The sequence below is a fragment of the Balaenoptera borealis genome (assembly GCF_965194805.1).
Source record: "Balaenoptera borealis genome assembly, chromosome: X".
NCBI classification, from domain to species: Eukaryota; Metazoa; Chordata; class Mammalia; order Artiodactyla; family Balaenopteridae; genus Balaenoptera; species Balaenoptera borealis.
Window position 1 is genome coordinate 111,930,535 of NC_138881.1, and position 22,936 is coordinate 111,953,470.

The 22,936-nt window shown below is 39.7% G+C and overlaps 1 protein-coding gene across 1 annotated transcript in view; it reads right to left on the reverse strand.

Moving 5' to 3' along the window:
• Window positions 1–22,936, reverse strand: part of GPC3 (glypican 3) — a 427,066-nt gene that overhangs the window by 188,476 nt on the left and 215,654 nt on the right. The window contains exon 3 of the mRNA XM_082377895.1: window positions 16,691–17,385. Within this exon, the coding sequence (XP_082234021.1) occupies window positions 16,691–17,385 (695 nt within the window). The remainder of the gene's footprint in view (window positions 1–16,690; window positions 17,386–22,936) is intronic.

A 22,936-nucleotide genomic window follows, 5' to 3' on the forward strand; every position in this document is an offset into this window, starting at 1 on the left:
CTCAACAAAATACTAGCAAAAAGAATCCAGCAATATGTAAAAAGGATCATACATCATAACCAAGTGAGATTTGTCCCAGGAATGCAAGGGTGGTTTAACATCTAGTAATTAGTGTAATTACTATTATTATCACTATATTATAATTATTATATTAATAGAATAAAAGACACATACACATTAGATGCAGAAGAGGAATTTGATAAAAACCAATAGACCTTGATAATAAAAACAACAAATAAACTAGGAATACAAGGGAACTCCCTCAACCTAATAAAGGGCATTTATGAAAAACTCACAGCTAACACTATACTTAATGGGGAAAGACTGAAGGCATTTTCTCTAAGATTAATAAAAAGACAGAGATGTCCATTCTTGCCATTTCTGTTCAACATGGCACTGGAGGTTCAACCCATACATTTATGGTCAATTGACTTTTGACAAAGGTGACAAGACCATTCAATGGGGGAAAAATAGTGTTTTCAACAAATGGAGCTGGGACAACTGGATATCCACATGTCAAAGAATGAAGCTGTAACCCTACCTCACACCAAATATAGAAAATTAACTCACAATGGATCATAGACCTATATGTAAGAGCAAAATCTATAAAATTCTTAGAAGAAACCATAGGTGTAAATCTTCATCACTTTGGATTAGGCAATGATTACTTAGATATGACAAAGACACAAAAATAGATAAATTGGACTTCATCAAAATTATAAACTTTTATGTTTTAAAGGATATTATTAGGAAAGTGAAAAGATATCCCACAGCATGGGAGAAAATATCTGCAAATCGTACATCTGATAGTGGTCTCATATCAAGAATATACAAATAATACTTACAATTCAATAATGAAATGACAAATGACGCAATTTAAAAATTGGGAAAGGATCTCAATAGACCTTTCACCAAAGAAGATATACATCTGGCCAATAATCACGTGAAAATTGCTCAAAATCAATAGTTATTAGGGAAATATAAATTGCAGCTACAATGAGATACCACTTCAAACTCACTAGGATGGCTATAATAACAATTGTTGGTGAGGACATGGAGAAATTAGAACACTCACACATTGCTGGAGGGAAAGCAAAATGACTCAATTGCTTTGGAAAACAGTTTGGCAGTTCCTCAAAAGGTTAAACATAGAGTTACTATATGACCTGAAATTCTACTCCTAAGTATATTCCCAAGAGAAAGGAAAACACATATCCACACAAAGACTCATGCATGAAGGTTCATAGCAGCACTATGCATAATAGCCAAGAAGTGGAACCAACTCAAAAGTCCATCAACTGATAATAGATAAACAAAATGTGGTATATTTATACAATGGAGTATTAGTCAGGCATAAAAAGGGAAGAAGTAGTGAAACATGCTACAATATGGATGAACCTTGAAAACATTATGTTAAGTGAAAGAAGCCAGACATAAAAGGCCATAGATTGTATGATTCCATTGATATGAAATGTCTAGAACAAGTAAATCCATAGAGACAGAAAGTAGAATAACGGTTTCCAGGGGTGGGGCCTGGGATGGGGGGGTAGGGAGGGAGAATGGGGAATGACAACTAATTGGTACAGAGTTTCTTTTGGGAAGATAAAACTGTTCTAATATTGACTTTTGGTGATGGTTGCACAACTCCATGAATATACTAAAACCCATTGAATTGTACACTTTAAATGGGTAAATTGGTAAACGTATTCTATATGAATTACATCTCAATAAAGCTTTTTTTAAAGAGAAGTAATGATGTGGAGTTTGCCACTAACCCAGTGGGAACAAGGATTTCGACTGGAAATTAAACGGATTTAAAAATAAAAGATGCTCCAGACAATGAGATGTTACTTAGCACTAAAATGAAATGAGCTCTCAAGCCATGAAAGGATACGCGACAACTTTAAATGCATATTACTGAGTGAAAGAAGACAATCTGAAAAGGCTACATGCTGTATGATTCCAAACATATGACATTCTGAAAAAGGCAAAACTATGGAGACAGTAAAAATAACAGTGGTTGCTAGAAGTTCGGAGCGGGGGTGGGGCAGGAGGGAGGGATAAACATGCACGCACGAGGATTTTTAGGGCAGTGAAACTATTGTGTATGATGCTGTAATGGTAGATACATTTATCAAAACGAATAGAACGTATAACACCAAGAGTGAGCCCTGATGTAAAGGATGGACGTTGGGTGATGACGATACGTATCAATGTAGGCTCATCTATTATAACAGATGTACCACTCTGGTGCAGGATGTTGATAGCGGGGGAGGCTTGTGGGTGTTGGGGGAGCAGGAGGTATATGGGAAATCTCGGTACTTTCTGCTCAACTTTCCTGTGAACCTAAAAGTGCTCTAAAATAGTCTTTTTTTTTTTTGTAAAAGCAAAAAAAAAAAAAATTAAAATGCACTGCTTCTTATACTTCTGATTTTGTGGCTAGAGATTCGTGCTCTCTATACTTTTGATGGCTCCTCACTATCCCAAGGAGGGACTCCATTCCCCTTTAGCTTGATTTAAGAGAAAAATTAAACCCCTACCCTATGTAAGACATTGTATACTAGAGGTGAGAAGAGAGTGGTGGTCCCACACCCTAAAACTGATGCTTGATTTAAGAAATGGCAGGTAAGTCATAGTTGATACATACTGTACTTTTTTTAAATCTAGAATCTGTGACTTATTTGTCTTGTGCTAGCATGAGTGGGACAATGATTATATTAAATAAATACTGCAGATGACGTGTGCCAAGAAAACATCATTTTCAAATGGTTTGATTCGCTTCCCAGGTTCCTTTTACTCTCCTAAAACTCCCTTCACTTCCTCCCCTACTGTTTTCTTCCTTTCCCTACATCAAAAGAAATAGTGATAACCCAAATCTCCCAAATCAGAAAGGTAGTTGCCATTTATTACAAAGCGGGGGAAGAGACTCTGAGTAGGTAGGATGGATAAGAACGGACAAGAAAATTTAGGGATTTCATAAATGGATAATATCTAAAACAAGAGGATATCATTAAATCATCCCCAAAATATGTAATCGATATCTATTCATTTTTATACCCACCTAAATTTAGTCATCATTTAACAGTGGTACCCAGCAAAAGCAATTTAGCATTATACTGTACAATACATAGTCCAAACAAAGGAGCCATAAACACAGCTTGAATCCTCCTCTACTCCCAAGGATTTCAGCACTAAACCCAAGCAAAAAATCCCCATTGGGGATCTAGATATATCACACTGCCCTTTATCCATGAGTCTTCTGTGAAGATCAGTCTGAGCAGCTAGAAAACGTACATGGTTCAACTTGGTCTGCCTGGCTGGGAATCAACTCACCTCAACATCTGGAGGAACATGACTGATAGTCCTGGTTATTAGTGGCGAGAGCTGGGCAAACGGAAGCAGAGGCCTGCAGCCATACAGGCTGAATAAACCTGTTCAAAAATGCACCAAGCTCTGAACGGGAAGACTAGTAGGAACTTCAAGTCCGCAGGAGAAATGTGGGGTATCTGGAGAAGCAGCCTCACCATAAAGAGCTACCCTAGTGTTAGGAGAAGAATCCAGAACTTCCGCTGCAACCCAACTGGGTTTGTCTCTTGAAACAGACAGCTTCCTGATATTTGTGTTGCCAGCTTCTGTCATAGGGTTTTTGTCACAGGAGCTCAGTAAATATTTATCAACGATGGTGCTGCTAATGAGAGGACCCCAAAGATGAACACCCCCATGTGAGGGAAGACAGGAAGAAAAGGCCACTTTGCCCCACAGCATATGGAATCTATCATGTTACATGTCAGATTTTATAGCGCTACTACATGCTAGGCATTACTGGTAATTTTCATAGTAGTTCTAAGAGGTTGGCATTTTCATCCCCATTTTATAGATGACACAACTAAGGTTCAGGGAGATTATACACTATGCCCACGGTCACTAAGATAAGGAATGACTGAGCAGAGATTCACATCATAACTCCTGAAGCCCATGTTCCTTCTACTACATCACACAACCTTTTCTTACCCTGCTCCTTGCAATACCAAGCTGACCCATTCCTGGGCAGGTTATCGACTCGGCTTTCCATCTTGAAAGTTTTGCTCTTAAAAATCTCTATGGTGCTATGAAAAATGAATGCTGCAATTTATTATTCCTGCTATCTTGAAGAGTCTTTGGTCAATGATAACCAGAGCTGAGACAATTCTGAATGGGGCTTTTCACAGCAGAGCAGTTTGAGTCACGCATTAATTTTTTTTTAAATCAATGGATTACAGATTCAGAAGAAATGGTGGGGGAGGAAACAGACTTTAAAACTTGATAAACACAGATGTGTCAGGGAAACGTTTCCACCAGTGTGTATTCTTTCACTCTCTGTGATCTGGGGCTCGCTAGCATCCTTTTCATACTGGAGGGAAATATAACATGCATTCTATAGCTTCTATCTGTCAAGTTTGATTATGCCAATTTATCACAATTACTGCTTTATTTTTAATCAGAGTAAGGGCACTGATTTAGTTTCCTGCTCTTTTGTCCAGAGTACTTTATGTCTAGAAAACTTGTGAAGAGACTGTTCAAGGGTAATTTAAAATGTTCATAATTAAAAAAAAAAAATCTGCTAGAAGGTTGCCACAGTCAAGAAATCCATTCATTTTACATTAAGAATTGTTAAGGGAGGCTTCCCTGGTGGCGCAGTGGTTAAGGATCCGCCTGCCAATGCAGGGGACACGGGTTCAAGCCCTGGCCTGGGAAGATCTCACATGCTGCGAAGCAACTAAGCCAGGGCACCACAACTACTGAGCCCGCGTACCACAACTACTGAAGCCCGCGCACCTAGAGCCTGTGCTCCGCAACAAGAGAAGCCACCGCAATGAGAAGCCCACGCACCGCAACGAAGAGCAGCCCCCGCTCACCACAACTAGAGAAAGTCCGTGCACAACAATGAAGACCCAAGGCAGCCAAAAATAAAAATAAATAAAATAAATTAAAATTTAAAAAAAGAATTGTTAAGGGGCATGGGACAGTTGAGTAAATCAGAAACTCAGTTAACTATGGAACTCCTTTCCCTGTTTGGAAAGAGATCATTACAGGGTTTTATGCATAATAAGAAAGCCACAGAGCTTGGTATTTCAGCGTTCTTTGGATTTCTGATCTGAAAGGGGGAAAACTTAAGTGCCATATATCTTTTAAAGTATCTTTTAAACCTAAGCTTATCAAAAATAGATTTTTTTGAAAAAAAGGTAAATGGAATAGACCCTGATCCTAGGGGAAGCCTGACCTCTAAACAGATTTAGAAAAATCTCATTAGGATTAATACAAGCATGAGGAAAAGCGGGGAATAAAAGGTAAGTCTACTGGAAGTTTCCATGCTGTTCTCAAGGCCACATATAGGAAACAGGATGAATGATACCAGAGAGCAGGCAGGAATGAAAGAGCCTTAGCAGTTCCCTGGCTCCACATTCTACCTCATTTCTACCAGCGAAGTTGGCTTGTGTCCACCTGCTCAGGGAGCCAGGTTCCACTCACACACTCTAAGGCCGGGTGTGGCCCTGGGCAAGAGATGACCCTCAGAAGCCCCTGCAGTAGAAAGCGGCTGAGGTAGCCTTGTGGCTGGCACCTACTTCCGAGTCTCTCTGCCTCAGTCCTTTAACCTGGAAAATGGTACTAATGATAATTCTTCCTTCCTTATCAGGATTGTCAGAAACGTTAAATGAGTTAATCCATGTAAAGGGCTTAGAACTGTGTGTGGCACATAGCAAGTGCTTAATAAATAACCACTTTCATCGTCATTCTCTTCTTCATTGTACAGATTAAGTTGCTTTCCCAAGGCCACTATCCTGTGGTAGCACAAGGCAGAGACCCTATGTGAATATTCTGATTCCTGAACTGATGTTATTTCCACCGTACGATGCACAGCAGGTGATTTCAAAAGCACCGAAAGGTCCCTCATACATTTCCCCCTACAACTGTGTCACTGTGACTGAGATCTCCATCCTTGATAACCCTTTTGAAGAGTTTTCTGGTGATATAAAATTTTGTTAAGTGAAGTGAGTTTGTCTCAGGAGAGGGAACATATTAGAAAACTAGCAGAAGCAGAAATGGACTTCCTGTGATGACTAAACCATGATCAAACACCACCATTTTAAACCGAATGCAGGGTCTGAATGAACAAGACACTGAGCAAGGTATAATTTTGAAGGGGAGGGAGAAGGGATAGGCTTGGAAGAGAGCTTAGTCAGAGGTGGAGGCCGGGCAGCTGGAAAAAAAGGGCAGACGTCTTTCAAGAGTTTCGAGGACTTCCTTCACAAACACTATGCTCTTAGGTTTCACCCCATGAACCTGAGCCTTGAACTTAGATCTGATTATTCATAATTTTCTAGAAGCATAAGAGCAACCTGCACCCAGAACTCAGAGATATGCATATGCTGACAAGGTGATTTCCGTGCCACATCAATTTCTCCTTCAGCTCTACTTCACGAGATTTAATGATAAAAATAATTCACAGCGTAGGCTTGAGTTAGAAAAAGAAGGGTTCATCTGTTAACTATACAAGAATACCAAGAACGACTTTTAAAAATCATACATATAATTTTTTTATTTGGAAAAAAAAAAAGATACCACGTTAACTTCAAGCAGTGCTTGGGCTGCATATTTTATGAGGTTTATTTGTACCGCATATCTGTGATGGGCTCTATTTGTGGTTGAAAGTACAAACATACTGATTACAATCACTCTTTCCTACATTTAGGAACAAAATTAATTATCTGCAAAAAGCAGAAAGGCTTAGATAGACTCTCAGTCAGTAAATGATAATAGACAGCACCCAAATATAATGACTCCGTTTCCTACTTTATCTGTTTTAGGCATTCTGAGTGGAATGAAAAAAGGAAAAATTAATTCACTTTCTGAATGTTCTTCAGAAAGGATTTGAATTTGGGTAATAAGAAGTCAGTATCAACCCTCCCCCACTTCCCACGCCCCCATATAAAATATGAAAGCAGCCTTGCTGGATTATGCACTTCCCAAATGGACATTTTTTTTTTTGCCTTCTAGCTTCCTGTACTACTTTTATTCGTTTTTGTTTTATTTTCTATAGTAATTTATTGGAATGAGGTATACTTTTGGATATATACAATTCACCCATTTCAAGTGTACAATTTAATGGTTTTTACTAAATTTACCAAGTTGTGCAACGATCATGACAAACCAGTTTTGCAACATTTTCATCTCCCCAGTAAGATCCCTCATGCCCATTCCAGCACTGTTTTTGAGAAGTCTGATGCATTCTGAAGCCCAATCCCCAAAGGGACATTTTAAAAGGATATTAAGAAGTCTGTACCTTCACCAAAACAAAGGTTACTTGTCTTACTCTATTAACAGGCCCCCCAATAAGGAAAAGAATGGCAAACAGTGAGACCTAGAACAGTACCCAGTACCAGGACTCAGAAAGTTGTGCCTGCTGGTGATGATGAAAGTTTGTGTTTTATCTTACAAAGGCTGTAACACATTGGAAGAAATCTGCCCCAAATTCTCTCATCTTGGCCTTTTGTGAAATTCTTCATTACAGCAAATATTCTAACTACCCCCTCCCTGGAAGAAATAACTGTACACAGTGTGACTTCATTTAAAAATGCTTCTGTGAGCTGGGACGAAGTGAGAGAGTAGCATGGACATATATATATACTACCAAATGTAAAATGGATGGCTAGTGGGAAGCAGCCGCATAGCACAGGGAGATCAGCTCGGTGCTTTGTGACCACCTAGAGGTGTGGGATAGGGAGGGTGGGAGGGAGACGCAAGAGGGAGCGGATATGGGGATATATGTATACGTATAGCTGATTCACTTTGTTATACAGCAGAAACGCAACACTGTAAAGCAATTATACTCCAATAAAGATGTGGGGGGAAAAAAGAAACTAAAAAACAAAAACAAACATCTGTGATGTTCAAAATATGTGCTCAAGTTTTAACGTGGGGTTAGGGTTAGGACTGCCTTTTAAGAAACGGGCCAAGTAGAAAACATTTTCTGCCAGAGACCTGAGCAAGACAGCAAAATGCAGAGGTGTAAAAGGTTAGTGAGCCAAGGCCACTGTGGCGCTATTGTGAGTGAAGGATGTAGCACTACAGTTGCCAAGAGTAACCTTATTCCGAGCAGGTAAAAAGGAAATCAGAGGAGTCACACTGCATACACGACTCCATGTTTTCGGAGGCGTTTTAGGTTTTGCAATAAAAAACAAAGCAAGTATTCAGGGGCTTTTCTGCCCTCGCCAGATAGAGGCTGCTTTCCCTCTGCTCTGATTCCCTGGCCACTCAACATTAAAAAGGCATTTTGGACTTCCTCATGCTCGTCCTGGGAGCACAAGCATTCTCAGAATATCAGGTCAAGGGGAAGGACTTCCTGGACTTCTGCCCACTTGGATGAATATTCCTGACTTTCTAACCTTTCTGAATATACTCTGAGCACAAATCAATCCTCCACGCCACTCCCAACAGACATGGATAAGCATCTGCTTACTACTCTGTGGTTATCACTTGCTTCATCTTAGAATTGCAGTGAAAGAGAAAACTATCAGCCAAGCTACTTAGCAATACAAAACTCCCAACCCCAGAGCCTGAACAAGCAAGAAAGGAAACAATAGCTTGGGGACCAAAAGAGAGAGCAATAGGTAGTAGCTGGAGGCCCAGAGTAGCAGAGTTTACTCCTAACCAGAGGCAACTAGTCAAGTGCTCCTTTTATACTTTTTAAAGTATTTTCTGAAGAGCTGAGAAAACTGCCACCGTTCTTTTTTTTTTAACATCTTTATTGGAGTATAACTGCTTTACAATGGTGTGCCAGCTTCTGCTTTATAACAAAGTGAATCAGCTATACATATACATATGTTCCCATATCTCCTCCCTCTTGCTCTATCTTTGGATGTGCGTTCTGCTACCCTCCGACAGGTGGGACGTAGCCCAGCCTTTTGACCAACCAGTCAGGGCTGAGCTAAGTGTCTTTCACTAACTTCTTATTTTCTTGCCTGATCCTCCAAAAGCATCATAAACTTGAGAGGTCTTTGCAGCCATCCAAGGTTGGGGAATCACATGTTGCAAGACAGTTTTCCGTGGGTCTCTTGTGTTTCTGCATGTCTTATTAACAGAGGCACTTTACCCCCCAGACTGTCTTTATCAAGTATCTTTGTATAGTGAATAGTCTTAGAAGACAGTGAGAGTGTCGCCCTTCAGAGAAAAGAACGAGCACTCTTACTACCTATTATAAAAGATTTGAGTTCCCTAAGCTCAAGGCTCCTCTCTTGTAATGCAACTCACTGTGTGTGTAGGAGTCATCTGGTCCTCTTTGCCTTTCCCCGTGGGAATTGGGGCTTGGGGAACTGGCACAAATGTTGATACTCTGGCTACTGCTATCGCTGTGAGAAGTAAACTGTCCTGCATCTCTGAGCCAGGAATCTCCCATCTTTATCCAGCATCCATGAAACTGTGGCCAGGTAACTTGTTAGTTTGCAATTAGGGTAAAAATCTCAGATGTTTCACAGTTCTTGAGGACATTTTCCTGCCACATCAGTCCAGAGACCACAGAAAGGAGAAAAAACTTCTTTCTAAAGATTCACAACATATAATCACGCTGACACTCTTGCCAAGGGAAAGGCAAGTAATTCTAGATTTATGAGGAGCCCATCTAATTCCCTAATATGACCCATAATATACATAATTTCAGGATGAAGCATTATAAAAAGCTTCCCTTGTGTGACCACTGTTTGAAACCTGTCCTAAAATTAACATTTAGTGCCTAAAAGTGAGGCCAATTTTTTCATTTGTATTCTTCTCATCATTAAGTAGGTAATCTATGTTTTAAAACTATATATTTTCCCCATGGGAATCACTAAAGTTATTTTTTTTTGTGAACAAAAAAAGATGGCAGCCTGTAAACATTTTTGTCTTTCCAGAAATGGACCTCATGCAAATAAAGTTGCCTACCACAGTTCTAGATGCTGACCTGCAGACAGTAATTAGGTAGTTAGCCATTTACTTGTTTTTATCACTTTGAAATCACTTGGTACTGAAAACAGCTTGTATGAATTCAGACAAGGTATCTATCCCTATAGGAGACTAAAAAATGAAAGTCCAAAGTGATAGCATGAGGAGAAAAACACTGACATTCTGACATCTGAGAAATAACCTCAGCCTTCAGAAGCAGAGAGGAAGGTAGGGCTAATATTGGAAATTCTGATGAGTTACAGTCACTCACACAGACAGCAAAATATAAGAATTTGATAGAGTGAATTATTATTGAGGATCAACAGAGAATCTTCCCCAGAGCTTCCTAGCACACATAAATAAATATTGATTTCACTGAAGATATCTTCAGAAATTCTACCAAAGGAAATGGATGTGCTTGGATATCAGAATATGTTAGGTTCTCAGTAGGCAATGTTACTACTAAGGAAACTCCATAATGGAGACCTGGATGTACTAAGGTCCAGAATCAAAGGCAAATGCATTAAAAACTATCTGTTGGTCCAACAGGCAGATTCCAAACATTGCAACTGGAAGAAAACCTATACCTCACCACTGGCACAGTGCATAGAGATTCTAGGTAAAGTCATTTTACTGTGTGACTGGGTCTTCCATCACCTACATAAACATTCCTTCTTCCCCTAGAAATTACTCTGTGCCTTTAAGTGTTATGAAGACGAAAAATCTCATGCTTTTTAGTACTTCATTGGGAAATACTATAGCAAAAGTCTCCAAGGAGGGAGAATAAATTCAAAAACTGATTGTGAAGCTGGAAAAACAGTGGAGAGTAATACAGGATATTAAATAAGATAATAAAGACCCACTTAGCCTATGTTCAAGGAATGAAGATTCTGGTGAAAAGAGAGTGGAACTCTTTGAAAGAGCAATATGGAGTAATTATGAAAAGCATGAGCTTTGGGGTCAGATAGATCCAGCTTTGAATCCTAGCTCCGCTACCTACTGGCCAAGTGATCCCTGAGGACAGCAACACTCAGGGTCATCTTTCCAGCCACTTCTTGTGCCCCCGGTGTCTATCAGTGGTTCCACAATTAGATGTTCACTAAATGTTCCCTGAAATGAATCCTATTTCAGATAGTGCTAAAATGAATATCACAATGAGGAAAGAAAGGGAGAAACAGTGAAGGTAGAAAAGGTTGCAATTTTGTACAACATTCAATGAAGCATACAACAAGTCAAGATAATGAAATTATGGGAGAGGAAGCACTAATGCCGAGAAGTTCTGAGATGAATCAATAAAGAACACGAGTACAAATGGAAAAATAAAAGTGCAAACAGCCATGCGAGGATATGTGAGCAATTACTTTGGGGGGGATCGTAAAGAAAGTAAATGAAATCACAGAAAGTTTTGGGAAACTTTCTGGAAGAGCAAAAAACATCCAATATGCTGATTATTACTCATTTAATCAATGGATCTGAAATGTACAATGGCTATGCATATAATTCACATATAGGGATATAGTAATTACAATCAAAGTGGTTTCAGAATAAGAATAATTGCATTTTAAAAAGGTTGTAGCATTCAACATATTGTGTGGTGTAACAACAAAGTTGAAAGTATATGTATTGAAAACTGTACATATTTGTATTTGCCTCAAGGTATAAGATATGGAATTCAATAACGTGCTGATAAATTTAACAATGATACCCTCAAATACTACCCAAATGATACCCAAATACTATTTTTTAAAATAAATTTATTTATTTTATTTATTTATTTTTTGGCTGCGTTGGGTCTTCATTGCTGCGCATGGGCTTTCTCTAGTTGTGGCGAGCGGGGGCTACTCTTGGTTGCAGTGCGTGGGCTTCTCATTGCGGTGGCTTCTCTTGTTGCGGAGCACGGGCTCTAGGCGCGCGGGCTTCAGTAGTTGTGGTGTGTGGGCTCAGTAGTTGTGGCTCATGGGCTCAGTTGCCCCGCGGCGTGTGGGATATTCCCAGACCAGGGCTCAAACCCGTGTCCCCTGCATTGGCAGGCAGATTCTTAACCACTGCACCACCAGGGAAGTCCCCCAAACACTATTAAAGACCTACTCAGTACTCACTTGGGGCCATGATACTTAACCTAGTTCACAAATGTAGATGAAGAATCAAGATGGATCTATTTACAGTCCCATAATTAATACTTTCTTGAACTTTTCAGTAAAAATTTTCTTTCTCTCCCTTCCTCTCCCCTCTCCTCTCTCTCTCTCTCTCTCTCGCTCTCACACACACACACACTCTCTCACATTTTCACATACTTGCTATTTTTATTCACGTCTTTGGATTAAAATAACATTAAACATCTTGGCACTTAAAAACAAGTTTAAGAAAATCTCATTATCTATTTGGCACTTAGAAAACTGCTGTAGAAAGAGTACTGCACTGGGGCTTAGTGAGTACCCGCCATGTGCCTCGAACTCTGCCAGGTACTTTGAACCTATCATTTCAGTGAATCCCCACATATCAACCCCATTTGATAGATGAAGAGTGCACGGTCACAGCTTTGCCATTAACTGTCATTCACTTGCAACCTCTGGGCCTTACCTTGTCTTCTAAACAAGGTGGCTGGAGTTGCTTCCAAGGAAGTATCAGAATCAAATGGAGTACTTTTTAAGTGACAAATTCTCTGGCCTCTCCACAGACCTACGGTATCAGAATCCTCGGGGGGAGGGGGGAGGCTCCAGGAATCTGTTTAACAAGCTCCCTAGATGATTGTGGTGATAAGCCGAGCCTGAGAACTACATGCTTACCGCCTCCAGGTAACCGTCAGCAACAGCACCCTAACATTTGCTTGCATGCCTTCACTTGGTAGTCTGAAGAACCGAAGACCAACTTAGGGAAAACTAAAACACTAATAGGCCATAATTATAAAAAATTAACAGTGCCCCATTCATTTAGATAAGACCAAAATGTCCTTTATGATCTGGGGTAGACGGTAGCCACCAAAACAGCTGAGCAAAGTCCCTGCATGACAGACCTCGTGGCATGGCTTATAGCTAGCTAAAAAGGCTGTCCCAAACAGAGCTCTGGAAGAGCCTATTTTCGAAGAGGTCTCTCACCACAGCTTAACCTCAAGCAGGACTAAATGGCAGGCTCTTACACTTTATCACAGCAGGAAGGTGAAGGTGCTACAGCAGAATCTCATTAATGCTTTAGTTTTTCAATCAGCTTTGGCTTTGGGGCATTCTGTGGTTTTGTTAACAGGAATAGAGTTCTGCAGTCCACTCAGCCCTCACTTCCCCTCAGCCCCCACAGATGGCCCAGCCCCCTTCTGGCCCATACAGAGTAGAGCTGGGTCACACCTGGCCAATGATTCCCCGCCCCCACCATTTGGTATATATTACTTAGAGCTGGCGATCATAAAACAGTAACAAGGCAGAGTTTACATATGCTTTCTCTTCTAGTTTAGGCGTTCCCCGGGGAAGGCAGACTTCACGCTTTCATCGCCAGCTGGGAGCTGGGAGCAGTCAGGCCCTTAATGGCCAAAACAGAAAGGGACTGCATCACTGAGCGCCTCTTGACAGCCAAGGCCTTTCTTCCTGAATGATAATGACATGAAATGTACTCCCTCTGTGTGTGTGCGCGTGCACACACACAAACGGGCACATGTGCACCTAAAATACAGCAGGTTTGGCATCCCAAAACAGCTATTCAATTTAAGTTCATGATGTCTTTGCAAAATCCTAATGGAGCTTTTAGAATGAAAGTCTGGGATGGGGCGTGGTGGAAAGAGTGCTAGATTGTAGCAGCAGAAGACCTTGGACTCTACTTCTGGCTCTTCCACTAATTATATAACTTTGGGCAAGACTCCCTGAACTTTTACTTCATCTGTAAATCAGTGGGACTAGACTAATTTCTTACGGCCTTTCTAACATTCACATTATAGTGAGATGTTCACTGTGGTGAAATTTATTCAGTTACATGTCTGTCTGTCAACGAAGCTAAACCGACCTTTTAAAGACTTAAGAACTATGTCTTGGGTAACTGAGTACCCAGTACCTGGCAAAGTGCCACGAACAGAGCAGATGCTTAATAAATGTTTACTAAACAAACCTTCATGTCTAGAGCCTGATCAAAATAGTGGACTTAATCCCATACCAGCTCCCCACCCTATTTTTCTGTGTTTAAAAGCACTAGAGGAGAATACATGTTTTCAAGACGTTGCTGTCAAGTGACCAATATCAGAGGCAAACTTTAAACACTCCCATACCCTGTCTTTAATGTTACCTCCTTATTTTTCCTCTTGTTGAAGACATTTCCACACCCCTGGCACTCTTGCTCTGTGTCTGACACATAGTGGGCCCTCAATCAATTTCAGGTGAATGAACATACGAATGTACTGACTTTTCTTTTTTCTAGTTCTGTGAGATTTACTTTTGTATAAGGCCCTAGAATCTGGCCTTCAATTAGAAAGCAATCAAAGGAATAATTAGCCGCTGAAGAACACTATCGTCAGGACATTTCTGTTAATTTTACTATAAAATATTTTCTCAGCAAATGTGTTTTAAACGGCTAACATTGTGAATGGGGCAATTAGAGCAGTTCCATAAGTAGCCATCCTGGGGGTTGCATCATTTTTGTCCTCCTTTCTAGCTTAATTCACCAAAGAAACCAATTACCCCTATCGTTTCGTGCTGCCAGAGTTTAAAGACAGGGCTAAATGGCCCAATCTGCCCTCCACATTCTGGGTAAGCAATGGTTCGGAGTACACAGTAGTTGCACTATATAGAAGATAAGAGCATGACTCAAGCAAGGCAACAAGCCAGGGCTGGAATCCCAGTTCCCCCACCTCTATTTAACTAGCTTTGACGTTTGGGCAAGATATTTAAGCCCTCTAAGCTTCATTACCTCCTGTATAAAATGGGGATAATATTATATTAGGACCTATCCCATGGATTACTAAGAAATAATATTATGTGAACTGGCCAGCAGAGCACCTCAAGTGTGGTAGGAGCTCAACAAGGGTAGTGTATTATACTATTCTGCCACGTCCTTCTACAAAGCTGGCGACATTCAGGAATCAGTCACCATCACCTTAGTGAGATCTGGCTGGTAGCTCTTGGCTGTGTGGTCTGCTCTGTGTTGGAAAGTGTGTGCATCCAGTGGTTCTGAATGTGTGCACCCTAGCTTAGCAGGTACAATGTAACTAACATTGTCTGACTGAAACCAATCAAGCTTCTGCCTCACAAAACTGTCCCACCCCCATCACAAATCCTATCAGCCTTACACTGGTATAAATCAAGGCTGCAAAAACAACTGTTGGAAAACATGAACGTTTTGCCTCACCTGTGTTCTTGTGTAGGTTTAGTTAGTGGGGTCCAGCTGGGTCTCCTATGTTTAAAGTCACTACTCAAAATGCAACTCAAAACTACAATGAGGTACCACCTCACACCAGTCAGAATGACCATCCATTAAAAACTCTACAAATAACAAATGCTAAAGAGAGTGTGGAGAAAAGGGAACCCCCCTACACTGTTGTTGGGAATGTAAATTGGTGCAGCCACTATGGAAAACAGTATGGAGGTTCCTTAAAAAACTAAAAATAGAGCTACCATATGACCCAGCAATCTCAATCCTGGGCATACATCCGGAAAAAAACTATAATTCAAAAAGATACATGCACCCCTATGTTCATTGCAGCACTATTTATAATAAGCAAGACATGGAAACAACCTAAATGTCCATCAACAGATGAATGGATAAAGAAGATGTGGTATATACATACAATGGAATATCACTCAGCCAAAAAGAAGAATGAAATAATGCCATTTGCAGCAACATGGATGGACCTAGAGATTATCATACTAGTTAAGTCAGACAGAGAAAGACAAATACCATATATCACTTATATGTGGAACCTAAAATATAACACAGATGAACTTATTTACGAAACAGAAACAGACTCACAGACATGGAGAACAGACTTGTGGTTGCCAAGGGGGAGGTGGGGAGGGGAGGGAAGGACTGGGAGTTTGGAATTAGCAGATGCAAACTATTAATATATATGTACAACTGAATCACTTTGCTGTATACCAGAAACTAACATAACATTGTAAATCAACCATACTTCGATAAAATAAATTTAAAAAATAAAGTCACTACTCAAAATAGTAATGTGATATATATGATTAAGAGCACAAGAGTGAAATCAGAATCAAAGAAAGTGGTGATAACCTAATTAAAGGGATACCTGATCAACTTCTGAACCATGGCTTGGTCAAGTTACAGTTTCACTGAGCTTCAGTTTCCTCATTTACAGAACGGAGATAACAGCTCCTACCTCACAGGGTTGTCATGCAGGTTGTGATAACTAACAACAGTGGTAATAATAGCTAATAATTACTGAAGAATTACCATGTACCAGGCACATGCTAAGTGCTTTAACACATGTTATTCCCTATGAAGAAGATATTCTTTTTATCCCCATTTTATGAATCAGCAATATGAGACTCATACAGATAAAATGATTCACCCAAGGTCCCACAGCAAGAAAGTGGGTGAAGCTAAAATTCAAAGCCAGGCTTTAGGACTCCATTACCTGTGGACTTAATGTGCTGCCTAGCTTTGTGAGGTCATTCAGTCCCTCTACCATCCCTGCCCACTTTTTTTCTCACTTCTCTCCATCAGCACCTGCTACTGGCCCGGCTGCCCTACCCCCAGTAGAATCCAATTCCTCTGAAAACTGTAGAATGGTACTCACAGTGGTGGTCAGTTTTCCTCCGTTCTTCTGGACATACTGGATGGAATCGTGGATCGTAGAAAAGAGACCAAGCAGTACATTCTCCATGTCATAGATTCTGTACATGCCATTCACCAGTTCTTCGAGAGACAGAATGTATTCTCTCCAGTACTTGTCAATCTCCACCACACCTGCCATACAGCCTTGCATAACCACATTGCAATAGCCACCACACGGCTTAACCATCATCAGTCCCTGGCAGTAAGAGCAGTACCACATTCTGGTGAGCATTCGGCCACAGTCCTTACTGAACTTCAGGTGATCAGTTGTGTTGATCACTTCAATTCCGAGATTCAGGGCCTGGAGGAAGATCCTAGTGACTTGCAGTGACTTGGAAACCTGGGTCATAATAAGCTTGGGGAAATTCCCAAATACTTTCAGGTCACGCCTTGCCCCTCGGAGGCATTCATTGATGTCTAAGGTGGACTCCGGCAGGCCTGGGTTCATTAGCTGGGTATAGATGACTGGAAACAGGCTGTCAAACAATTCATTGACCATGTCGTCCACATTGATGTCAGAACCCAGGATGTAGAGAGATACATCAGTGAAAAATTCACCCACAAACTCAAAAGCTTGTGGGGTCAGGCTCGGATAGTTGTTCTTGAACATGGCATTGGTGTAGTTCTTGGCATGGCGAACAACGATTTCAAAGGCCTCTGTAAAATAAGAGATAAAGAAATGCCCACAAATTAAAGCATGAAAATCCAGTGTGTAATTGAATTTGAGATTTCTCTCTTGCTGTGGTGATTAAGGTCCCATTTGCCTTAAATAATTGACTCATGTTTACTTCTGGCATTGCCTCTACTCCTGCAGCTGTTTGTTCCTATAAATCAATTTTCCTTTCTGAACATGAAGTCCAAACCCTGATGTGCACATAAATTCTTAAACACACAAATTATATTTCAAATGACAAAAGCCAGGATTCAGTTAACATTCTGGTCTCTCATAAAAATATTGATTAAAAATTGGCTAAATGAGAAGTTCTTTCTCTTTCTCACATTGAGTTATTCAGTTAAAAAGAAATTGTATTTCAAGACATTTCATTTTTAGACAGAGATAAATATTTGACAACAAATCATACACTATATAAACTCACATAACAATTTAAGCCTGTTCATCCCTGGAGGAGAGGCAAGTTCTTAGCCAAGAATAAAAGCTATCACAAATTTCATCATGTAGGTAGATTTTCTCTAGATAACTTTAAAGGGAGCTATCTAACAGATTGACAGACCTGAAAGTGGAATTTATCCCCTAAACGGGTATCTGGATGGAAAAAAACAACACATGCACTTATGTATACATTCGATACTGAAAATAACACCTTTGGTATTTGCAAGCTGAACATCTGGAAGGATAACTGCTAAGCTTCCTTGGTAAGTTCGGCTTCCACATGGCTTGGAAACCTTATCTACTCTACAGAGACTACGGGTTCAGGATTACATCTGCTGCCCCTACCCCTTGGCATAAGGCCTGATTAGTGTCATTGGTTTGAGAAAGAAAGTAATAATGTCACCATCCCATTTTCTCCAAACTGAAGCACTGCAGACACAATTTATCCCAAATAACCAGAGTCCCACATTTATATGAGAGAAAGGAAAAAACTGCAATAATAGATTTTTCAAAGAAATAAGACATAGTTTAAGAACAAACAAAGAAACCAAGTTTCCCAAGACATTTAAAATTAACTTAGTAGTTTCTTTCCTTTCCTTCCAAAGAGCAAAGGTCCATGACAGATGTACCCCAAATGATGCTATTTCATGAGCCTTGAAAAATCAAATTATTACCACTTTCAGACTACCAGACAGACTGCATTCCAACAGCTCCTTGGGATCACTTACCCAAACATCTAAGTCATCTGTGGCAGAAGTGAGCTCTAGGATGTACCACCACCATCTGCCCCAGATCCCTCACAAGGTAGAACGCGCTTGCTAGATTCTTCCCTTGGGTTTATGACATGCCCAGGAATGTTGAGCAGATGCCAGAGCAATTCTACTGGGTTTCCAAGCCCACTTGAGAAAGTTAATCTTCATTTTCATCAATTGCTAAATGTTCATTTGTTACTTTTATTTTGTTTAGAACGTTAAGCAATTCTTAGAAAGTTTATCTATCTTATAACAATCTCTTCCTAACTCCACACACTACTTTATTTTCAATCCTTGAATCTAAAGATTGAATGAAGCCAAGAGATCGCCTAACCCAATACAAAGGACCAGTCAATTAATTCTTTAAAATCATCAGAAATTTGGAGATTAAAAACTATTCGTTCATTTTAATTTCAGCTACCAATCATTTATTATATACTAGACCCTGTGCTAAGTACTAGGGGTATATAAGTGCTAGGTAGATGGAGATAAATAATACACCTTCCTTGTCTTAAAAGCACTCCCAAGCTACATGGTTTAGCATTTACAAAGCATTTCCAAGTATATTACGAGATCTACTTTTTACAACAATCTTCTGAATTCGGTATTGAAATCCCCATTTTATAGGTGATGAAACTGAGGCTCAGCAGAATTTAAGCACTTTCCCAGGGTCACACAACTGCAAAGTAGACGTAGTCAACTCAGACTAGTGTCTCCCGGCAACGGTTTCACTCTAGTTGCCCTCAGCCCTATAGCCAACACACACATCCTCAAAAATCTTTGAAAGTCAAGTTCATTTTTAAGCTCATTATTTTCCCATTGGCTTCTCCTCTCCAAGTGGAAATGTACTGGAAGAAATTGCAGCCCAAAGACCAACAAAGCAGAGTTATACTTTCACCTTTGTCTTGGGACAGCATGAATTCAGAGAAGAAAGACTGCTGCTGAGATGCTACCCTGTGGATCTCAATCATCTAAGCTAACCTAAAATTAATTCTCTACAAGGCAAATTTCATCTCTAGCAGAGTGTGTTTGTTCTCTAATGTGCAAGATATATGACAGTGAAATTCCATAGACTGTACTGCCATAACTTTTTTCTTAAGTTTCTGTTACTAGCACTGCTGGATCAATAGAAAAAGAAAATTACAAAAGATCATGAACTCTTCTCCAGAAAGAATAACAAGAACACATATCGCAGAGGGAAAGGGCTAGGGGTTCATATGCTCACATGTGCTTCCGGCTCCAACTTTCACAGCTCAGAATCCACTTAGCACATCTCTAGGTTTTGCCCAACCCCCTTACTTCTGTATCACGGGACAACAGACCAAACCATAACCGCTCAAGCAAAGGCTCCTTGGGGATTTATACGAACCAACACTAGGTGAAAAGTGATGCTCAGCTTGAGGTTGGCAACTTGAGGTTTTATGAAATGAAGCCAAGGGCTAGAATGGGCCAGGAAGTTCAGTTGATTGATTTATTTTTTGGTCAGATAATAATGTACGCTTAAGCTAGGGGAGGTTTTCCTCTGCCTCTTTCCTGGGAGGAAGTCAAGCATTATATCCAGGAAAAAAGTTGGAACAACGTAAAATCAGAGATGTTACGAAAACTTTGGCACCAAACAGAAAATATTCTATTTTTAACAATATATAGAAAGATATATGATACAGATAAATAGATCTAATAAATTAATATTCATCCAAATATAGCAAGGTTTCTAGATTTATTGTTGCCCCCATCACTATTCTGGTCACCCCTACTTGGACACACTCTACTGTTATCAACTTCCTTCTTAAATTATGGTGCCCAAAAAGGGACACAAATCTCCAATATGGTTTGATATGTAAAGTGTGCAATCAGGCTATCACCTCTCTTTAAATGGTTCAGTAAGTTCTCCCCATCCCAACCCAGGACATATATCCTATAACCATAGCAAAATGACTGTCCTTAGTACTTGGTGCTGATGTTTCTTTACCCAGACCTAGGCAGAAAGAAATGTGTTTTCATGGGCCTTTTCAGTAAAAGACTGGATTTTTTTAAAAAAGGAGAGTCTACTTGTAGCTGGAAGACAGGAATAAATGAACCATTGAGTTCCCTTCAAGCCCTTAAGAATAAAACAGTCCTTATAAAGGCTGGTTACTTTTTTCAAGGTAGTTTTTCCAGCATTGTAAGAATGGCAAATACTTCATAAGAACTTTTTAAATTCCTAGGATAAATGCCACACAATGGGTTGGACTCCAGTCTTTGTTTTCAAGCACAGGTACCTTAATGGAAGAAGAAAACTGACATTTATGAGACACCTGCAAAGTATATGCCGGGATCTGTAATGAACTTGCTCACATATGTCCTCTCATTTAAATTTAACATAAACATATGTATTTGGAATTATTTTTATTTGGTGAGGAAACTGAGGCTCAGACAGGTTAAGTGACTCATACAAGATAATATCTCTAGTTAAATGCCACGGCCTGAATTTGAGTGTAGGTCACTCTAACACCAATACCCTTGCTAATTCCACAACATGCTCCAGCCTTGAAAACTGGACATTGGGAGACTTCTGGTCTTGGCTACAACATGTAAAGAGCTTGGAAATTATCATTCCCATTCTCAACAACAAGATAGTAGCTGCACAAACTGAAAATCAATGATTCTTCTTAGACCCATCAGGGAATTAAGGTCACAGGGCAAACTGCTACCCTGAAATCTGGAAAGAGAGGCCAATACAGAGAATCACAGCTGAGATCTGCTGGATCTCAGACACCTGCAGCAGACGCCACTGAAGCTATAAACTAGTCGAAACCCTTAAATGGTAATTCTGACAAACTGATAGAGGCTGAACGTGAACTAGCCTGAGAGTTGAAAATTCCTGGGTCCTCAGTTTTATGGGTCCCCCACATTCCCATGGGATTTACCTCAAGAAAACACACAAAGTTCTCATGGTTAAGATCTAAGAAAAATCTCCTTGTTTTTTCTGGCAGGGGTAGGAGGAAAGTAATAATTTAGAAATACACCATGAGCATTCTCCATAACAAATGCCTGTTCTCCAATGGACACAGCTTTACCAAAGCTTAATATACCTAGAAGAAGGGCAATTAGACAACTCCAGTCCCTTCTAGCCTTCCTGTAACACCTAAAGGGAAAGAAAAAAAGGCTGAGAAAAACTTATGAGGGTTACAGCTCATGGACTTAAGTCTACTAACAGACTGATTAATTGTAATATTATAGACCACTTTCACTCCCCCCATACCTTACCACCAGAAAGACACAGATCCTATTTAAGAAGGAGTTCTTGGAGAAACCCACCAAAAAGAGGTGAGAAAAAAATAAACAAAGACACTAGAGGAAACTAAAGCCTCTAGCATCTATAGATACAGCAAACAATAAATAGCCCAACTCCTAGTCACATTAACATAAAACTTCACACTAAACGTCTAATTACCTCAGCTCCTATTACCCAATATATCATATTCTGCTTTTAATAAACAATTACAAGCCATGAAAAAAGCAAAGAAAAAAAACAGTCTGAAGAGACAAAGCAATTATCATAACCACACTCAGATATGGCACAGATTTTGGAAATATCAGACAGGGAATTTAAAATAACTATTATTAATATGTAAAGGACTCTAATGGAATAAGTGGACAATATACAAGAACATATGGATAATGTAAATACAGAGATAGAAATGCTAAGAAATATCGAAAGGAAATGCTAGCAATCAAAAACACAAACAGAAATGAAGTATGCTTTTCATGGGCTTATCAGCATACTTGAAACAAACAAGGTAAGAACTAGTGATCTTAAAGAAATGTCAGTAGAAACTTCTCAAACCACAATAGGGAGATTAAAAAAAAAAGAACAAACAAACAAACAAAACACAGAAAATAATATCCAAGAACTGTGGGACAAATTCGAAAGGTGTATAATATGTGTAATTGCAATTCCAGAAAGAGACAGAGAAGAGAGCAAAAGAAATACTTGAGAGAATGATGCCCAAAATTTCACAAAATTCATGATAACATCCACAGGTCCAAGAAGCTCAGAGAATAACAAGCAGGTTGAATACCAAAATACCTACTCTTAGGCATATCATATTCAAACTGTAGAAAACCAAAGACAAAGAGAAAATCTTCTAAGAAGCCAGAGGAAGAAAAAAACCATCTTATCTATAGAGGAACAAGGATAAGAATTACATTGAACGTCTCATCAGAAATCATGCAAGGAAGAAGAGAGTAAATGAAATATTTTGCGTTGAAAGAAAAAAAAAAGACCTAGAATTCTATTTCCAGCAAAATTATCATCAAAAAGGAAAAGAGAAAGTCTTTCTCAGACAAACAAGAATGGAAGAAA